We start from the raw sequence: 14,285 nt of genomic DNA on the forward strand, positions 1-14,285 counted from the left end.
CGAGAGCTGTGCCCGAGAGAGCTGGTTGGGCATTTCAAAGGAGACACTCCACACAAATATAGCTTCAATACACTCCTTTCTGGAGGCCTATCAAAAGAAGCCCTCTTTTATTTCCATACCTTGCATAATAGCGGCTCTCCCTTCCCGAGGAGTAGAGGAGCCTTGCTCTCAGCCCAGAGCCCCTTTGTAAAGCCACAGAAAGCTTTGTCTTCCTCTCCCAGCCAGGGGCCATTTCACGCACAGGTCAGAGCATTGATGTGGCTACTAGCCAGGAAAATTAACCAGGTGAACTCTTCCCTCATTAAACAGTGACGGGGTTTAATTGTGAATTTTCTGTTTCACCCTGTCCATTCCCAGCAGCAGATGTGGTTGGGGTACGTCCCTCGGACAGAGAAGCACCCAGCATTTCCCCCGCCTCCCCATTGAGGATGCCAGGGCCTCCTCTGGGGGGGGGGGGGGGGTGGTGGGTAGAGGAAAATCTGACAGAAAAGGGACAATACAGGACACCATTCAGACCCAGAGGATCTGAGACCCCCTTTGAGGCTGACCTTGGAGGCCACCATTCTTATGCCTCCAGCCACTGTTGCGTGCACCCCACCTTCTCTGGCCCCTGGAACAGGAAGTGCAGAGGCCCTGGCTGCCGCCCCACCCCAAGCTTTGCATGCATATCCCTCAGCCTTCAGTGAAGCTGCTTGGCATCTCTGGTCATCTGTCCCCTTCCCCACACCTCTGGTCCCTGATTGCTGTCTAGCCTGTTGCCCCACTGACTTTGACATTTCACCTCTGGTAGGTAGTGCCTTAGGTGGTGCCTTTCTCCCCTCTCTGAGCCTGCTTTCCCAGCAGTGAAATGGGGAGACTAATTCTGACCTTGAAGGAATATTGAAGGGGTGGTCCGAGGCATGTCCCCCTTAGGGCCTGGGGAAATCCATGCATTGGTTCCTGAAGAGCCGACCCCTCCCACGTCCATCACAGGACCAGCGCGTGATTAACATTAGATGAGCTCTTTGACCCTCATCCACTGCTCGGTGTGACCCTGGCCAAGTCTGTGCCTCCCCTCGTCTGTGAAATGGAGTCATGACCCTCATTCCTGGCATGAGACTTCCTGGGCTGGCGAGTACACTGACTAGGTGTCGGTTCACAGCAGGCCACAAGAGCTTTGGGCGCTGCCCCCTCTCGCAGGCTGCCCCGCCTCCACCCCTGCTTTACTCTCTGCCCCGGGTCTGCGCCCAGCAGTGAAGCGTTCTCCACCCTGCAACCCCATGCTGGATGCCCGCTCATCCATGCCACCCAGGTAATTAAGTTGATATTCCAACACAGTTTCCCCTCCTGACCTTTTGGAAACAATGTGTTTTGCTGCATCAACAAATTAGCTGCAAATCAGATGCTGTTCTCATCAATGTGGGTTTCATATCCAATGAACATACTCACCTGGTCCCCACAGCTGACAGATACAAACGCCAAGAGCCAGGCAGAGACTGGCAGAGGTCAGAGTCCCTCTCTTCTCTGGGACTTCCGTGTCAGTCACACTATGGGGCTTACCCACTCATGTCCACATCTCCCAGCAGTCACGTGGCCAGTTGGTGAGTTGATAACATGGAGGCCTAGGCAGGCCATAGCTGGAAGAGAGTGTCTGTCCTTAGGAGCCCACCCAACCTCCTCCTATCCATCTTCTACATCAAGAACACCAAAGGCCTCTGATATGTCCCTTCCTACCTGAATTCTTCCCACTGCACTCAGGAGAAAACCCACACTCCTTAAGCGGGCATTCGAGGCCTTAAATTATGTGACCTCCACAGGCCATTCCTCCCAACCTACCCCATCCTCACATTCACCCTCACTTAGTTTTGCTTGATCACTGTGGTTCCCATCTCATGCGCCTAAATTCTGTACTACCCCCCATCAGATAGAAGAACCCCTCCTTGGTACTTCCACACATCTCAGCAGCCCTTTCTCCTCTGTGTTATAACCCCTCCATCAGAGTGGGAACCCTTTGAGGTCAGGGCTGGATCTTATTCAGGATTGTGCCCTTTGCCTGTACAAAATATCCTCCATTGTTTGTTAAATGAATCGAGACAAGAATCTTCTTTGGAAAGGACTGGAAAGAGATGCTAAAATAAGGAAGGAAGGCGAGGATGTCAGTCATTCTCTCACCAGCCTGTTTTCTAAGACACAGATCTCTTAACAGCAGAGTCCAACTTCAGAAAGGATATGGAGTAGAAAAACCGAATCAGAAAGGATTCCAGATGACTTTGGAAGTTTCGGTTGACAAGGATAGCACAATGGACTAAGAAAACCTGCTTGTTTTAGTTCCTGCCACTAGCTCTGTGACCTCACTTTAGTCACATAACCTCTCTGGGCCGCCTCTTCTGCAGGGAAATAACCCTCCTCCAACTTGCCTCACCGGGGAATGTGAGGCTCAAAGGAAAGAAGAGAAGTAGAAATGCTTTGAAAGGAAAACACATCATGTAAATAGAAGAGATTAGTAAAACCCAGTCCCTTTCAACAGTGCCCTGCTCAAAGCACGCTTCCTTGGAAAACCAAGATCCTTGCATTCACAAGACTCTTCTGGGAAGACTTGTGGGTTTAAGGGAGGGACAGAGGATCGGATGTTCTCATTTCATCAGCAGTTTGCCAGACCAGAGCCTCCCACAGCCAGGATGCCCTCAGGTAGCATCCTCATGCTAGTGCTGGTGACTCGAGTTATTTCCATTTTACAGAAGACTTAACTGAGGCTTAAGATTGAATAACGTGCCAAATGGCAGAACCAGTGTTGAACTCAACTAGAAAATGACAGAGCCAAGTCATGAACATGTCTTTCCAAAGTCCATTTCTTGGGGTTTTAGCAATGCTTTTTGTACTCTAAGAAAGGTATTTTTCTGAGAAGTAGGTCAAATTCCATTGGATCATACACCCCTGAAGGACAGACTCTGTCCTGTTCTCCTGAATCCCCAGGCCCTGGCCCCAGGAAGTTATTCCATCACTGTTCATGGGAGGGATCTTTCCACTCCGGGGGAATCTGCATCTGGACTCCACGTGACTTTCAGAAAGGCGAGTGCTTGTGTTGGCCACTGAATGCCAGATCAACTGCTGAACAGAACTCTTCTTAGTCAAAGATTGCCAAAAGCCCAGCCTTTTTCAGCTCACTTAAGAACCAGCCGTCCGTGTAGCCAGGGAATTGAGGATCACACGTAACATGATTTCCCTGTAAAAGTGCCTGGACCTCTCAATTCTCTGCTCCAAGGCTCTTCTGGTTCTCCTCTTCCTCCAGCTGTGGGAGGGGCCCTGGATTTACAGTCAAGAGGCCTGACAGCAGGCCGCTGTCCCTCCCTCCAGTCTGTGTCCCTATCCGTGGAAGGATAAGCTCCTGGCATTGGAGCCGTGGAAGCAGCAGACAAGGCTGCCTGAATCTAGGACTTAAAGAGCATGGGTGGGTCTGGGGCGGGGGTTCCAGTTTACTGAAATGACTTTCACTGAGTCTAGCCGGCAATGCAATCCTCTCGGGCCTCACCTCAATCCATCGTAGCGCCACATTCAGTCACTCCCTGAGTCAGCTTCCTGAGCACTGGAGCCATGTTCTAGAAAACAGCATGTTGAGTTGATTTTTTTCCTAGCTTCCCTCTGCACCCTCTCCTCCCACCTAAGTCACCAGCACTCCACGCTATGGCCTGTTCTAATTGTCCCCAGAGGACTCAGCTCTCCTCAGCCTGTGTCCCCCGCTGTCATGCCCCCCAGCATATTTGGGGAACTGCAGCCACTACAGCTCAACAGCCCTCTCACCCTCTCCCCTCCAAGAAGCAGAAGCTTCTTAGCAGCACCTTGTCCTGGGGAAGCTGCTGTGATCCACCCAGTGTCCCACTCAGAACCCGTGTACCGCGTTACCCTCTCTCGGTGTCTATAAATCCCCTGGTTTACTCTCCTGGTTTCTAGGTTAGGTGTGGTCAAGAGGCTGCTTTCCTCCCACCGTTTATAAATTCGGTTGCAAAAGAGCTAATACTTCCTGATGACAGTCAAAGCAAAATAATTACAGAATCTGGAGAACTGACATTCACTGAGTTTCTTCTACATGTGCCAGGAAGCTTCAGTCAGAAATCTTGCGGAGCACCTATTTATCCAGTACCACACTAGACTCCAGGATAAGCAGAGAAATGAGATGAGTGAGCTGGTAATTACAACCTCTGTGCCAAGAATACATGGCAGGCAAAGCATTTGACCCTCACTGCTCAGGGAAGGGCAGAGAGGGCCCCTGGGGAAGGTGGTGCTCGAGACAGAGAGCAAAGGATGAATAGGAGACACCAAGAGTGAGACAAAAGGAAATGGAAGATGTTTTGGGAGCAGCCTTCAGGAACACCTGAGCTTTCAGGGAGAGCAAGGGGGTGAGTGGGGCAGGGTTGGAGGGAGAGAGGAGTTTGCAGAGGCTTATGTGTGGGGCCCAGACTCTGGAGGGCTTTGAACACTTCAGTCAGCATTTTCCAGGGGATATTTAACAGGTGTTGTAGGGGATGTGAGTCTGTTCAAATAAATATGGGAAACAGGACTTTTATGGGGGGAAGAAAAGAATTAATAGTGTTTTGCCTATTGAGGGGTAGGGATTTTATCACAAGGGTTGACAGGCTCTGCTGTGCTAACCAGCATCATGAATCTCCAGACAGAGCAAGACTCAACACTTCTCATGTCTGCCAGGTGAACCCCCTTTTTTTCTTTCATACAATGCACCTCCCAGGATGGTGTTTCTCAGAAGATAGCTCAGGAGATGCCAGCCTTCCACTGGGATGATTTAGGCTGGCAAAGAACATAATTGGGCATGTTTTTTTTGTTTTTTTTTTTTTAAGCCCACTCTGGAATAAGATGGAAGATGGTTGGGAGGGGAAGAAGCTGGAGGGTGGTAAAGCTCCTAATGGTGATAGTTGCTGGCGTCTACTGGCCAAAGATCTTGGCAACCGTCATCTCGTTGAATACTTTCTAACAGTCCCCTCGGGTGGGTAGTGCCATTACCTGCATTTACAGATGATGAAAGTCAGGCTTGGATGGTTAAATTGGAGGCCACAGAGTAAATGGATGGCTTGGGTTCAGTCTGAGACTGTCTGACCCCAGAGGTCATCTCCTAAACACCCAGCCCCACCGCCACCCCCACCGGCCAGGTCAGAGGTGACTAGTGGTGAGGGCTCTGGAGCTCGAGAAAGAGGCCACCCAGAAGCAGAGGGGCCAAGAACAAAGGAAGCTGAAGGTGATGGGGTACGCAGAGGGTGTGTGTGAGAGCTGAGGGGTTGGACGAGGACCGCGGCCTGTGCACCTGTGGGCAGCCATGCTCGTCTCACCGGGTGGCATCCCAACCCTCGACGGCCTCCAGCTGAAGGAGGGTCCCCGAGTGTGGGTTCGCCAGCTCTCCAAACAGCACGGGATCCAGGGAGCCAGGCTGTGCTCCTAGTGTGCCATGAGGGACCCCAGTTCTCCACTAAGTCTGTCAGCCCCCTTTCTCCAGACCCAGTGAGAAAGGCCCGGTGCTGGGCACCAGGGATCCAGGGACCCTGACGACATGGCCTCTCCCCCCAGGAGTCGGGTGTGGAGAAGGAATTGTGAGGCAGGTTTGCTGTCTGGAGGACCACTCCAACCAAGTGAAACTCTGAAATGCTGTCCAAGAGAAATGTAACGGGAGCCACATATGGAATTCTAAATATTTTAGTAACTGTATTAAAAAGTAAAAAGAAACAGATGAGATTAATTTTAATAATATATTTAACCAAAATATCCGAAACATTTTCATTTCAACATATAATCAATATAAAAAATTATTGAGATATCTTGCATTCTTAGTTCTTTCGAACTAAGTCTCCAAAATCCAATGTGCATTTTACACTTAATAGTACATCTTAATTTGGACTCACCCTGTGTGGCCATTGGCTCCTGTTGTGGGAAGTACAGGTCTGGACTTTGCGGCATAATGATGGACCTCTGTGAACCACGAGGCTGATGGGAAGAACCAATCAGAAGCCTCCCAGGGCTTGCCAAGTGTCCATGACCTTGGTCTAGCATGGATTTTACTCTCCTTACACTGTGTTCATCTGCCCCACTGTCCAGATATCTGGGCAGGCTGTTGAGAGAACAAAGCTTGACTTTTGACACAGAGAGTTCAAGGGTTGAGCTAAAAGATCTGTGCGCCACTGATTTTTATTCAAAAGCCAAGCATTTTGTGCAAATTGTATTTATTCATCAGACATTTATTGAAAAGATACATTTTCCCAAGGTACAGGGATGACTCCCTCAAGGAAAGGAACGTTTGAAGGAGTAGGAGGGCAGTGGGGCAGACATGGGGCGATAGTGGGTGATGAGTGGGAGCACTGGAGGGCAGCACCCAACCTCGGCAGAGTCCCAAAGGACAAGCAGAGGTTTGCCAGGCAGCTCAGGGTGGAGCGGGTCGTCCCACCTGCTGGGCAGGCATGAAGCAGGCCTAAGAGCCTCGGGCCATGCAAGGGTCTTCGAGTGAGCACAGGGGAAGGCTGGGAGGGGTCTGGGTAGGGCACGGCAGAGGCCAGGTCTTAGAGGATTTAGAACGCCAGTCCAGGGCCCTGGTGAACTGTCAGCCCAGGACAGGAGGGGACAGCAGAGGTCTCAAAGCTGGGGTGTGGCAGGGTCACACTGCATTTTAGAAGACTCCTCTTGGCCAGTGTGGAGAATGGCTGAGGAGCTCCAGGAGGGGACCCTGCTGGTTATAGTGATCCAGGCCGGAGGTGGAGGAGATGGCCTCAGACATGGGGTATGCAAGAGCCGGCAGCCAGCCATGGGAGCGGGAGGCATCAAGGATGGCCCTCGGGCTCCGGCTTGGGTGGCTGGATGCCCAGAGCTGTGTGTGGAAATGCATCAAACCACCTCTGTATGCACTGATTCCTTAAGTTTCCACTTTAATGCAGCCACAGAGACTCCGTCCCACTCGCCCGCCGCCTCCCAAGATACAGCGCTCGAGGCCCGTGAGTAGCCAGTGGTTCTGCCCTCTCACCTAACACTGCCTGAGCCATCTCCCCGCCTGACTAAACCTCGGGGGTCTGAACTCAGCTGCCTTGCCAAGGAAAGCCAGGAAGTGGGTTTTTCAGCTTCCCTCTGTGTGGCATGTACCCAAACTTGCATTTCCTGAGCTTCTGTCTCTTTCTTCTGAATCAGTTTAGCAACTTGCAGGTCGGAGCTGTAGGTAGCGGGGCTGCTGTGTGCTGTGTTTGCCGTGTGTGCCTGGTTTGAGCGCGTCTCCTAGGTTGAGCCAGGTTGCTAGCCAGTGAGCTTTAAAGGCTGCAGCCGCCTCTTCCTCACAAAGGAAACAGAAGTCTGGCAGCAGGGGTCTCGTTGCGCCAGATCTTGGTTTGGAAATGCATTTGATGTCCCTTCCCAGGGGCAGACGCTACGCCCAGAGAATATTGAGCCAGCTCAGATGGAGACCAGTCTCCTCCTCTCCCGGGCCTCACACGGGGCTCTACCTTCCCAAGCAAAGCTCCGAGGAAGGGCAGAAAAGCAGGACGAGATGTGATAAACCCACCAACACCTGGGAATGGGCGGGCAAGGGAGAGGGACCCATCCATGTCTTCTCAAAAGACATGCCTTGGGAAAACACTCGGTGCGGATCCGGGGTTCAGCATCAGTGAAGTCCTTTTTCTTGTGAGCTAAGACTTCAGTCATGCTGAGGCCTGATAACTTTAGCAGCTTCCTTTAAAGTGGGAAGGAAACTGGCTGGGACCATTGGGTGAGGGCTGTTGACCAAGAGAAGAGTTCCTCTGTTTCTTGTTCAAAGCAGCCACCACTCTCGCAGTCAAGCAAAAGGGGGCTGGTTCCAGCCCAGCAGCCATCATGGTTCCCCACAAACCCGAGTCCCAGCCTCTCCTGCCCTCCCCACTGCGGTGTCCACATCCATCTTGAAAAGTGTGGCAGCTGAGGGGTGCAGGTGACTAGGCTGAGCTGTGCCTGACTTCTTTTTTTTTTTTTAAGTGTTTATTTGAGTGAAGATCTATTTGAATCAGATGGCAGCAAACCAGAAGTGGTTATGAGTGCTCTCAAACTGTGTCTGTTTTGAATCCTTGTCGCATGTACCTAATGTTGGATGGGTGACCCTCTCTGCGTGGATGTTGGAACATTCTGTGGCACTGTCTTCCTTCCCTCCCCTTCCCTCCCATGTACGGGAGCTGCAGGGCTGGGGTGGAGGCAGCCATGACACTGAAGTTCCAACTACACGTGACGGAGCTATCCTGTACCCCAATCAAACCATGGTCACATGGGCACAGCTGTTGAGGGGCTGAAATGTTTCTGCTTACTGTCATTGGATGGAAGGCACAAACAGCAAAGAGAAACTGCTCTGGGGGACAGGAAGCCAATGTCTGGGTCAAGAGTTGTGTGATTTAGTGGGAATTTCTGTATAGTCATTAGTAACGTGGATCTGGGGAGTAGACAGAGCCAGGCTTGATACCAGGGTTGTGTGACTCTGGGCAAGTCCTGAAGCTCTCTGAGCCTTGCTTCTCTCTCTCTAATACACCCTTGTTCATGGAGGTTTTTTGTGAGCATGAGTATAGACCTCATTTGTAAGGCTCCTTGCACAGGGCCTGGGACACAGTAGCAGTTCTTATTCTTCTTAATAGATTTTTCAATCTTACAGCTTCTAAGGAATGACCCAGTTTCTTAATCATTCACCTAGGATTTTCATAGTCAGCGAATCATTCTTAGTCATATCATCCCAGATGAACCTCACAGAATCTCTATGAAGTAGGCATCTCCTCCACCCGTTTTAAATGAGAAAACTGATGCTCAGTAACTTAACCCAAGTCCCTCAACTACACGAAGGGGTCACCAGACTCTAGAACCTGTGGTCTTTGATGCATACCAAGTTCCCTGGACCCTCCATCTCCACCAAGTCCATCTTAATACAAAGGATGGGGGAGAGCCTTTAGGTGAGAAAAATTTAATCAGTGGTAGGTTGCGTTTCCTATGGAATCGCTACGGCAGTGTTAGGCCCTGGCACGGATGCAGGGGTGAGGAGAACTGACATTTAATGAGCACCTTTTATGTGCCTCGGACTGTGCTCCTCTGTCCTTAAAAACAACCCAGAGGAGGCAGATACGATGTCACTAGTTGGCAACTGAAACCACAGAGATAATCGGAGGCCATGCTGGCCTTTGAGCCCAGGCCTGCCTCTCTGCCCTGCCTCTCCTCACTCTTCACCATGCAGCCTCTCCCAAGCCAGAGTCATCCAGTGGCTAGCTCTAAGAAGTGCCTGGAGAGACCTAGGATCCAAGATGGCAGGGAATTTCTTAGTAGGATCCGGGGCAGGATTGCTCCCCTTGGAAGAACTCAGAAGCTGAAGATAGCTACTGTTGGCTTCACGTTGTGTCGCCAGTGTGAGGACCCAGACGGCCGGGGGCGGCGGGGAGGGCGGGCCGGGGGCTGGAATTCAGCCACATCCACTGGTGATGGAGGACTTGGGAAGGCAGATACTGCCCTGAGCACTGAGGAGCAGCTGCTTCTGCCACTGCCCCAGTGTGGGAGGTGACTGGCCTGGCACTCGGGGCCGTGTCCCCTTGGGTTATGAGACACTGAAGAGGCAGGTGGCTGAACAGAACTGATCCTGCTGGGCCTGGAAGTCAGAGAGGCCTGTCTTAGTTTGACTCACAGTTTGGACACTGCTTCGCTGTGTGACGTGGGGCCATATGCATACCTTCTCTGAGCCTTCATCATCTATAAAATGGGTTGCTCTACCTCCCTGGTGGGGTTATGAGGTCGTATATTTGTAGTACCTAGCACAGTCCCTGGCAGGAGGTGGACACACGTCGCCAAATTCTGCCCACCCAAATACCTTCATTCAAAGCAGGGTCACCTTGGGGCTGATTTGGGAGCCCTAGAAGTTCTGTGCTTCCTGGGTCTTGCATTCCCTGGTGCCCCAGGTCTGTTCATTCTGAGTGCCCTCACGCAAACATTTCCAGTGGGCACCCCTGCACAGTAGGGGTGAACCTGGGAGATGTGGAGTGTGGGCCCCATAGCTCCGAGGGCCTCAGAGATGATGGCCTGACAAGCTCCCATGTCAGGAGCCGCTGGCCCCTCACCGGTCTTTGCTGGGTCACTTAGCCGCAGGCCTTCTCAGCAGAAGTGTGGCCATCAGCCCAGGGCAGTGGGAGCGTGGGGGCCAGCATTCAGCCTTTCTGGAAGGAGCTTTGTAGCATGGCACCTGTCGCTGGAGTTCAGATGTGACCAGAGGATTTAGATTTTCTTTGTAAAAGGAAGAGAAAGGAAAGAGCAGAAGAAAGCCTTGCCAGTGTCTGTGGACTCAGGGGAGTGGGCTGGGGCGTGCAGGGGAGAGGCAGGCTGTGGCCGGCCGCATGTGAAGCGCTTTATAAGCTCTGTATTTATTATTTCTTGCTCACCATTAAAATCAAATGTACTCGGTGCTTTTGTATTCAATACACATTTAACCCTGCCGACTTGGATTTCTCAGGTTTTAAATCCAGTGGGGAATTGGCTGGTTTCCCAACTTTCCCCTCAAGTCCCCCTTGAACAGAGCTCCAAATCCCTGTTTAGCATTTTCTCCCCAGCGCGGCTGGGATCGGAGTGCTGGTGCGCCGGTCGCGTTGTGTGTGCGCGTGGTTTCTTCCCTCATCCCCAGCCCCCACCCCTCCTAAGCACCCCGGAAAGACGGATCTGATCACTGAAATATGACGGGCCAGTTGTCTGCATCGTCTTGTGATTCGGGCTTAATTAAACCATTTTGTCTGTGTGTGTCTGTGCCTGGTGTGGCTCTAGCTGTACGTCTGTGGCTCTGTGTGTGTGTGTGTGTGTGTGAGAGAGAGAGAGAGAGAGAGAGAGAGAGAGAGAGAGAGAGAGAGAGAGAGATCCATGCATGGGCCTTCTCCTGCTGTGCGTGCCTCTGCGAGTATTTGTGAGACTGTGGGTCTGTTGGCATCTCCATGCCTCCGTGCATGTCTCTGGGTGGTTGTCTGTCCATGAGTATAATTTTGCGTCTGCTTTGTCCACACCAGTCAGACGTGTGTGTGACTCTGGGTGTGTCTACAGCCGTGCGGGTGACTGTCTCTGGGTCTGCCGAGCCTTTCTCTCCCTCCCCCGCCTTCGCTGCCGCCCTCCCCCTCCCACCCCTCCCTCTCCCGCTCTGTCTGGTTTATCATCCCTAATGAAGCAGTCTTCTCCATCGATCCTGCTGATTGCCAACCCATTCCTTTTGTTTGTTGGCGCTGAGCCATTCAGCGGCACTCTGACAGCTCAGCTCGTCTAATTAGCTCTGTTGTTCTTTTTCCCCATGTTTCACCACGTTGCAAGTTCAGTTGAAGTTGCCACAAACTTAATCCCCCCATTTCAGCCACAAGTTCACATTCCTAACCCACCTCTATTGTACGAGGAGCAGCTGCGGGCAGGGACAGGCGAACAGGCCTTACTGTCTGACCTTCCTGAAGCCCCCACCCCAGGACCCCGGGGCGAGGCAGCAGTTGCCCCAACGGCATGCCCCCTTTGTGGTGCAAAGTCAGGTGCAAACCAGGTGGTCCTGCTCACCGGCTGCTGGGGGAGTCAGGCTCTGGGCCAGAGACCAGTTCAGGGTTAGCACTGGTGGGGGATGGATCCACTCTTGTACTCAGCAACCAGTGACTGGATGTCTACTCCATGGAAGGCACTGTTCTAATAGCAGTGATAATAATAGCAACATTATTATGCACTTCTTAGATTCCAAGTAGCAACTCATTTCAAAAAATCCGGCTGAGGGGGTCACTAAACCAGGCATGGAGCAGAGTGCTAGGCAAGAGTGAGACCATCCTAAATCCATCTTCTAATAGAGAGACACCCCCTGTCTTCCTTCTGTTATTGATAAGGTCACAGGGAAGCACAATGAGCTTGTATTGAGCCGCCACTGTGTGCCAGGCCCCATGCCAGTGCTTTGCCTCCATGAGCTCATTGGATCGTCACAGTAACCCCATAGCAGACAGCAAGATCGGTGGAATGCACTTGGCTTTTACCACATCTCTGATTTGCCAAACCAGGCTGACATCAGACTGGCTGTTCCACAGGAAAAACTCTGGTTAAATCAGATGTGAGGAGGCCTGAGGGCCTGATGAAACTCAATAAAGACTTGTCTCTTAGGCAGCCAACTTCTGTAACCTGTATTCTGAGGCCATTGTGTTGTGTCGCCCAGCACTGTGGGGTTGGGGGCTGGCGGAGGTTCTGGAAGAGGGCGCAGCGTTTGGAGCGTGCATGTGCTCTCCTTCTCTGTCTTGTCCACTGACCTCAGCAACCGTGGCGTTGCCTGCGTTGGTCCCTCGTCTACAGAGCAGGGCAGCCCCCACAATGGGCTGCTCGGTCCTTCTTACTGGCAACAAAATTCACAGATAGGCCCTCTCCAGTCCTCCTCTGGCATTGTACAGAGATGGTGGTGCCAAATTTAAAGCCAGCTAGTGTTGACTGGCCCAAATGAGTATTCTTCAAGGACACCTAGAAATTCTGAGCCTAACTCTCATCACCGGCTCTAGTAGGAGAAGGGAGTGTCTTTTTATATGATCCCTCATCTTAGCCTTCAGAGGCCGTATATAGGGGAAAATAACCACCGTGTCGCTGCAGTCTGGCTGTGGACCAGGAGGCTTGCACTTCACTGTCAGTACCTCCAGCTCCGGCCCTTGAGCTTGTCTGTGTGGTGAGTGCAGCGGCCACACGGACTGTGTGAGGGTCCAGACCAAGCCCTGCACAGGGCTGCCTGGGGAAGCAGAAGGAGGACTTTAACTGGTGCCCTAATACTGTTAGTATTTGCTTCTCCACCCTCCCACTTAGAGAGGAAAACGAGCATCCTGTACTTCAGCTGTAAAAAAGAACAAAATAGGCACGTGTGCCCTAAACACAAAGTCTGAGTGAAACCTCCTTGTTCTACCAAACCGGTTTCCAGGTTCCAGGAGAAGGCAAGCGGGACTTAGCATTAGGGCCTCTTTGTTCCGGGTCGTGCCCAGAGTGTCTCGCTGAGCCCTCAGGGCAGCCCCGCAAGGAAGCAGGTGGAACCACCCGCTGGGTGCAAATCAGGACACCCAGCCCTTCAGAAGAGCCTTTCTCCTTTGAGTAGGCCACAGATTCCAGTTCACAGGTCAGCCACCACTTCAACAGTCTCCATCATAAGCACAGCCTTTGAGTCTATGCTCTGAAAATCCCTCAATGTTCATTTTAGGGCTGCTTACCTGCATCTTGAAAATGTCCTTGAATGGCTTTTCCAACTCAGCCCTTCTTGGGGATTTTCCCCATGCCCATTCTAGGTGCGCCCTCCCCGTCCACACGTCATTAAAAGACCGAAGAGCAACATCACAGTGGAAGCCCGAAGGACGTCCGTCTCGAGCCCCGACCAGTGAGTACCCCGTCCTCCCCTCTCCTCGGTCCGCAGGAGCCCAGGGGGCCGGTGCTTTGTGGAGCCCATGCGGCAGCCCTGGCCTTTGAAGGGCTTCCCCGGAGCCCTGAGCGGGTGTTTCACAAAGAGGTCAGTCAGGGAGCAGGGCTTGATCTTCAGTGTCGGTTCCGCTGGCAGTTGTCGCACCAGCGGGAGGCCCCAGAGGCCAGGAAGCCGGGCACTGGGCTGGGTTTTGAGTGTGACACCCACGGGGTACTCAGACAAGCTCAGAAAGTGGTTCTCGGCTTTTTCTTACGCTAAAAATAGAGGGTCAGCAGGAGAGAGTTAGGAACCCGGACGAGGAGGCTACCTATTTAACAAGGGCCAAGACCCATGGAATCTGGTGGGCTACAGTCCTTGGGACTGCAAAGAGTCGGACACGACTGAGCGACTCACACACACACCACCTTCCTAGGCCTGGGCTGCTCGAGGGAGGTACACCCAGGGCTATCCTCATCTACTGCCCCCCCACACCAGCACCTCTGCTCACCTGTGTTGTGGTGTTTAGCTTACTATGAATCTGCTTTTCTAGCTCTCCTCGGGCCCAGAGCTCCTCAAGACAGGCGCTGGGTTTCATGCACCCTAGCAAGCAGAGGACCTGGTTTAGAGCCATTCACTGGGCAGACGTTGGGTAGATGGGGGAACGCCAGGGCCAGAGGTGAGCGGTGTGAATGTGAGAGGCTTAGTGCTATGCACGGCCCCGGCTTCAGAGCTGTCTGGAGAAGGTAGCACTGCTTCCGTCAGAGGATGCTGTCTGCCCTTGGTCCCCGAGGTGCACAGCCCCTAGTCTCTGCCCAAACAACTCAGCAGCTCCACGCCAGCTTCCCGTGATGCCCTGAAAAGTACATGAATCCACCTCGGGTTGTTGGGAGAACCAGAATCCTTGCCCCTGGGACCCTGA

General features: G+C 52.4%; 1 protein-coding gene across 7 annotated transcripts in view; it reads left to right on the forward strand.

The window, feature by feature from the left end:
• Positions 1 to 14,285, forward strand: part of DENND1A (DENN domain containing 1A) — a 522,551-nt gene that overhangs the window by 487,642 nt on the left and 20,624 nt on the right. For 4 of the 7 annotated variants that reach the window (XM_065928479.1, XM_065928480.1, XM_065928483.1 and 1 more), the window contains exons 20-21: positions 6,906 to 6,962; positions 13,257 to 13,345. In XM_065928479.1, the coding sequence (XP_065784551.1) occupies positions 6,906 to 6,962; positions 13,257 to 13,345 (146 nt within the window). The remainder of the gene's footprint in view (positions 1 to 6,905; positions 6,963 to 13,256; positions 13,346 to 14,285) is intronic. The other 3 variants (XM_065928485.1, XM_065928484.1, XM_065928481.1) reach the window with 1 other exon arrangement.

The sequence above is a fragment of the Muntiacus reevesi genome, chromosome 3, assembly GCF_963930625.1.
Source record: "Muntiacus reevesi chromosome 3, mMunRee1.1, whole genome shotgun sequence".
In the NCBI taxonomy this organism is placed as follows: Eukaryota; Metazoa; Chordata; class Mammalia; order Artiodactyla; family Cervidae; genus Muntiacus; species Muntiacus reevesi.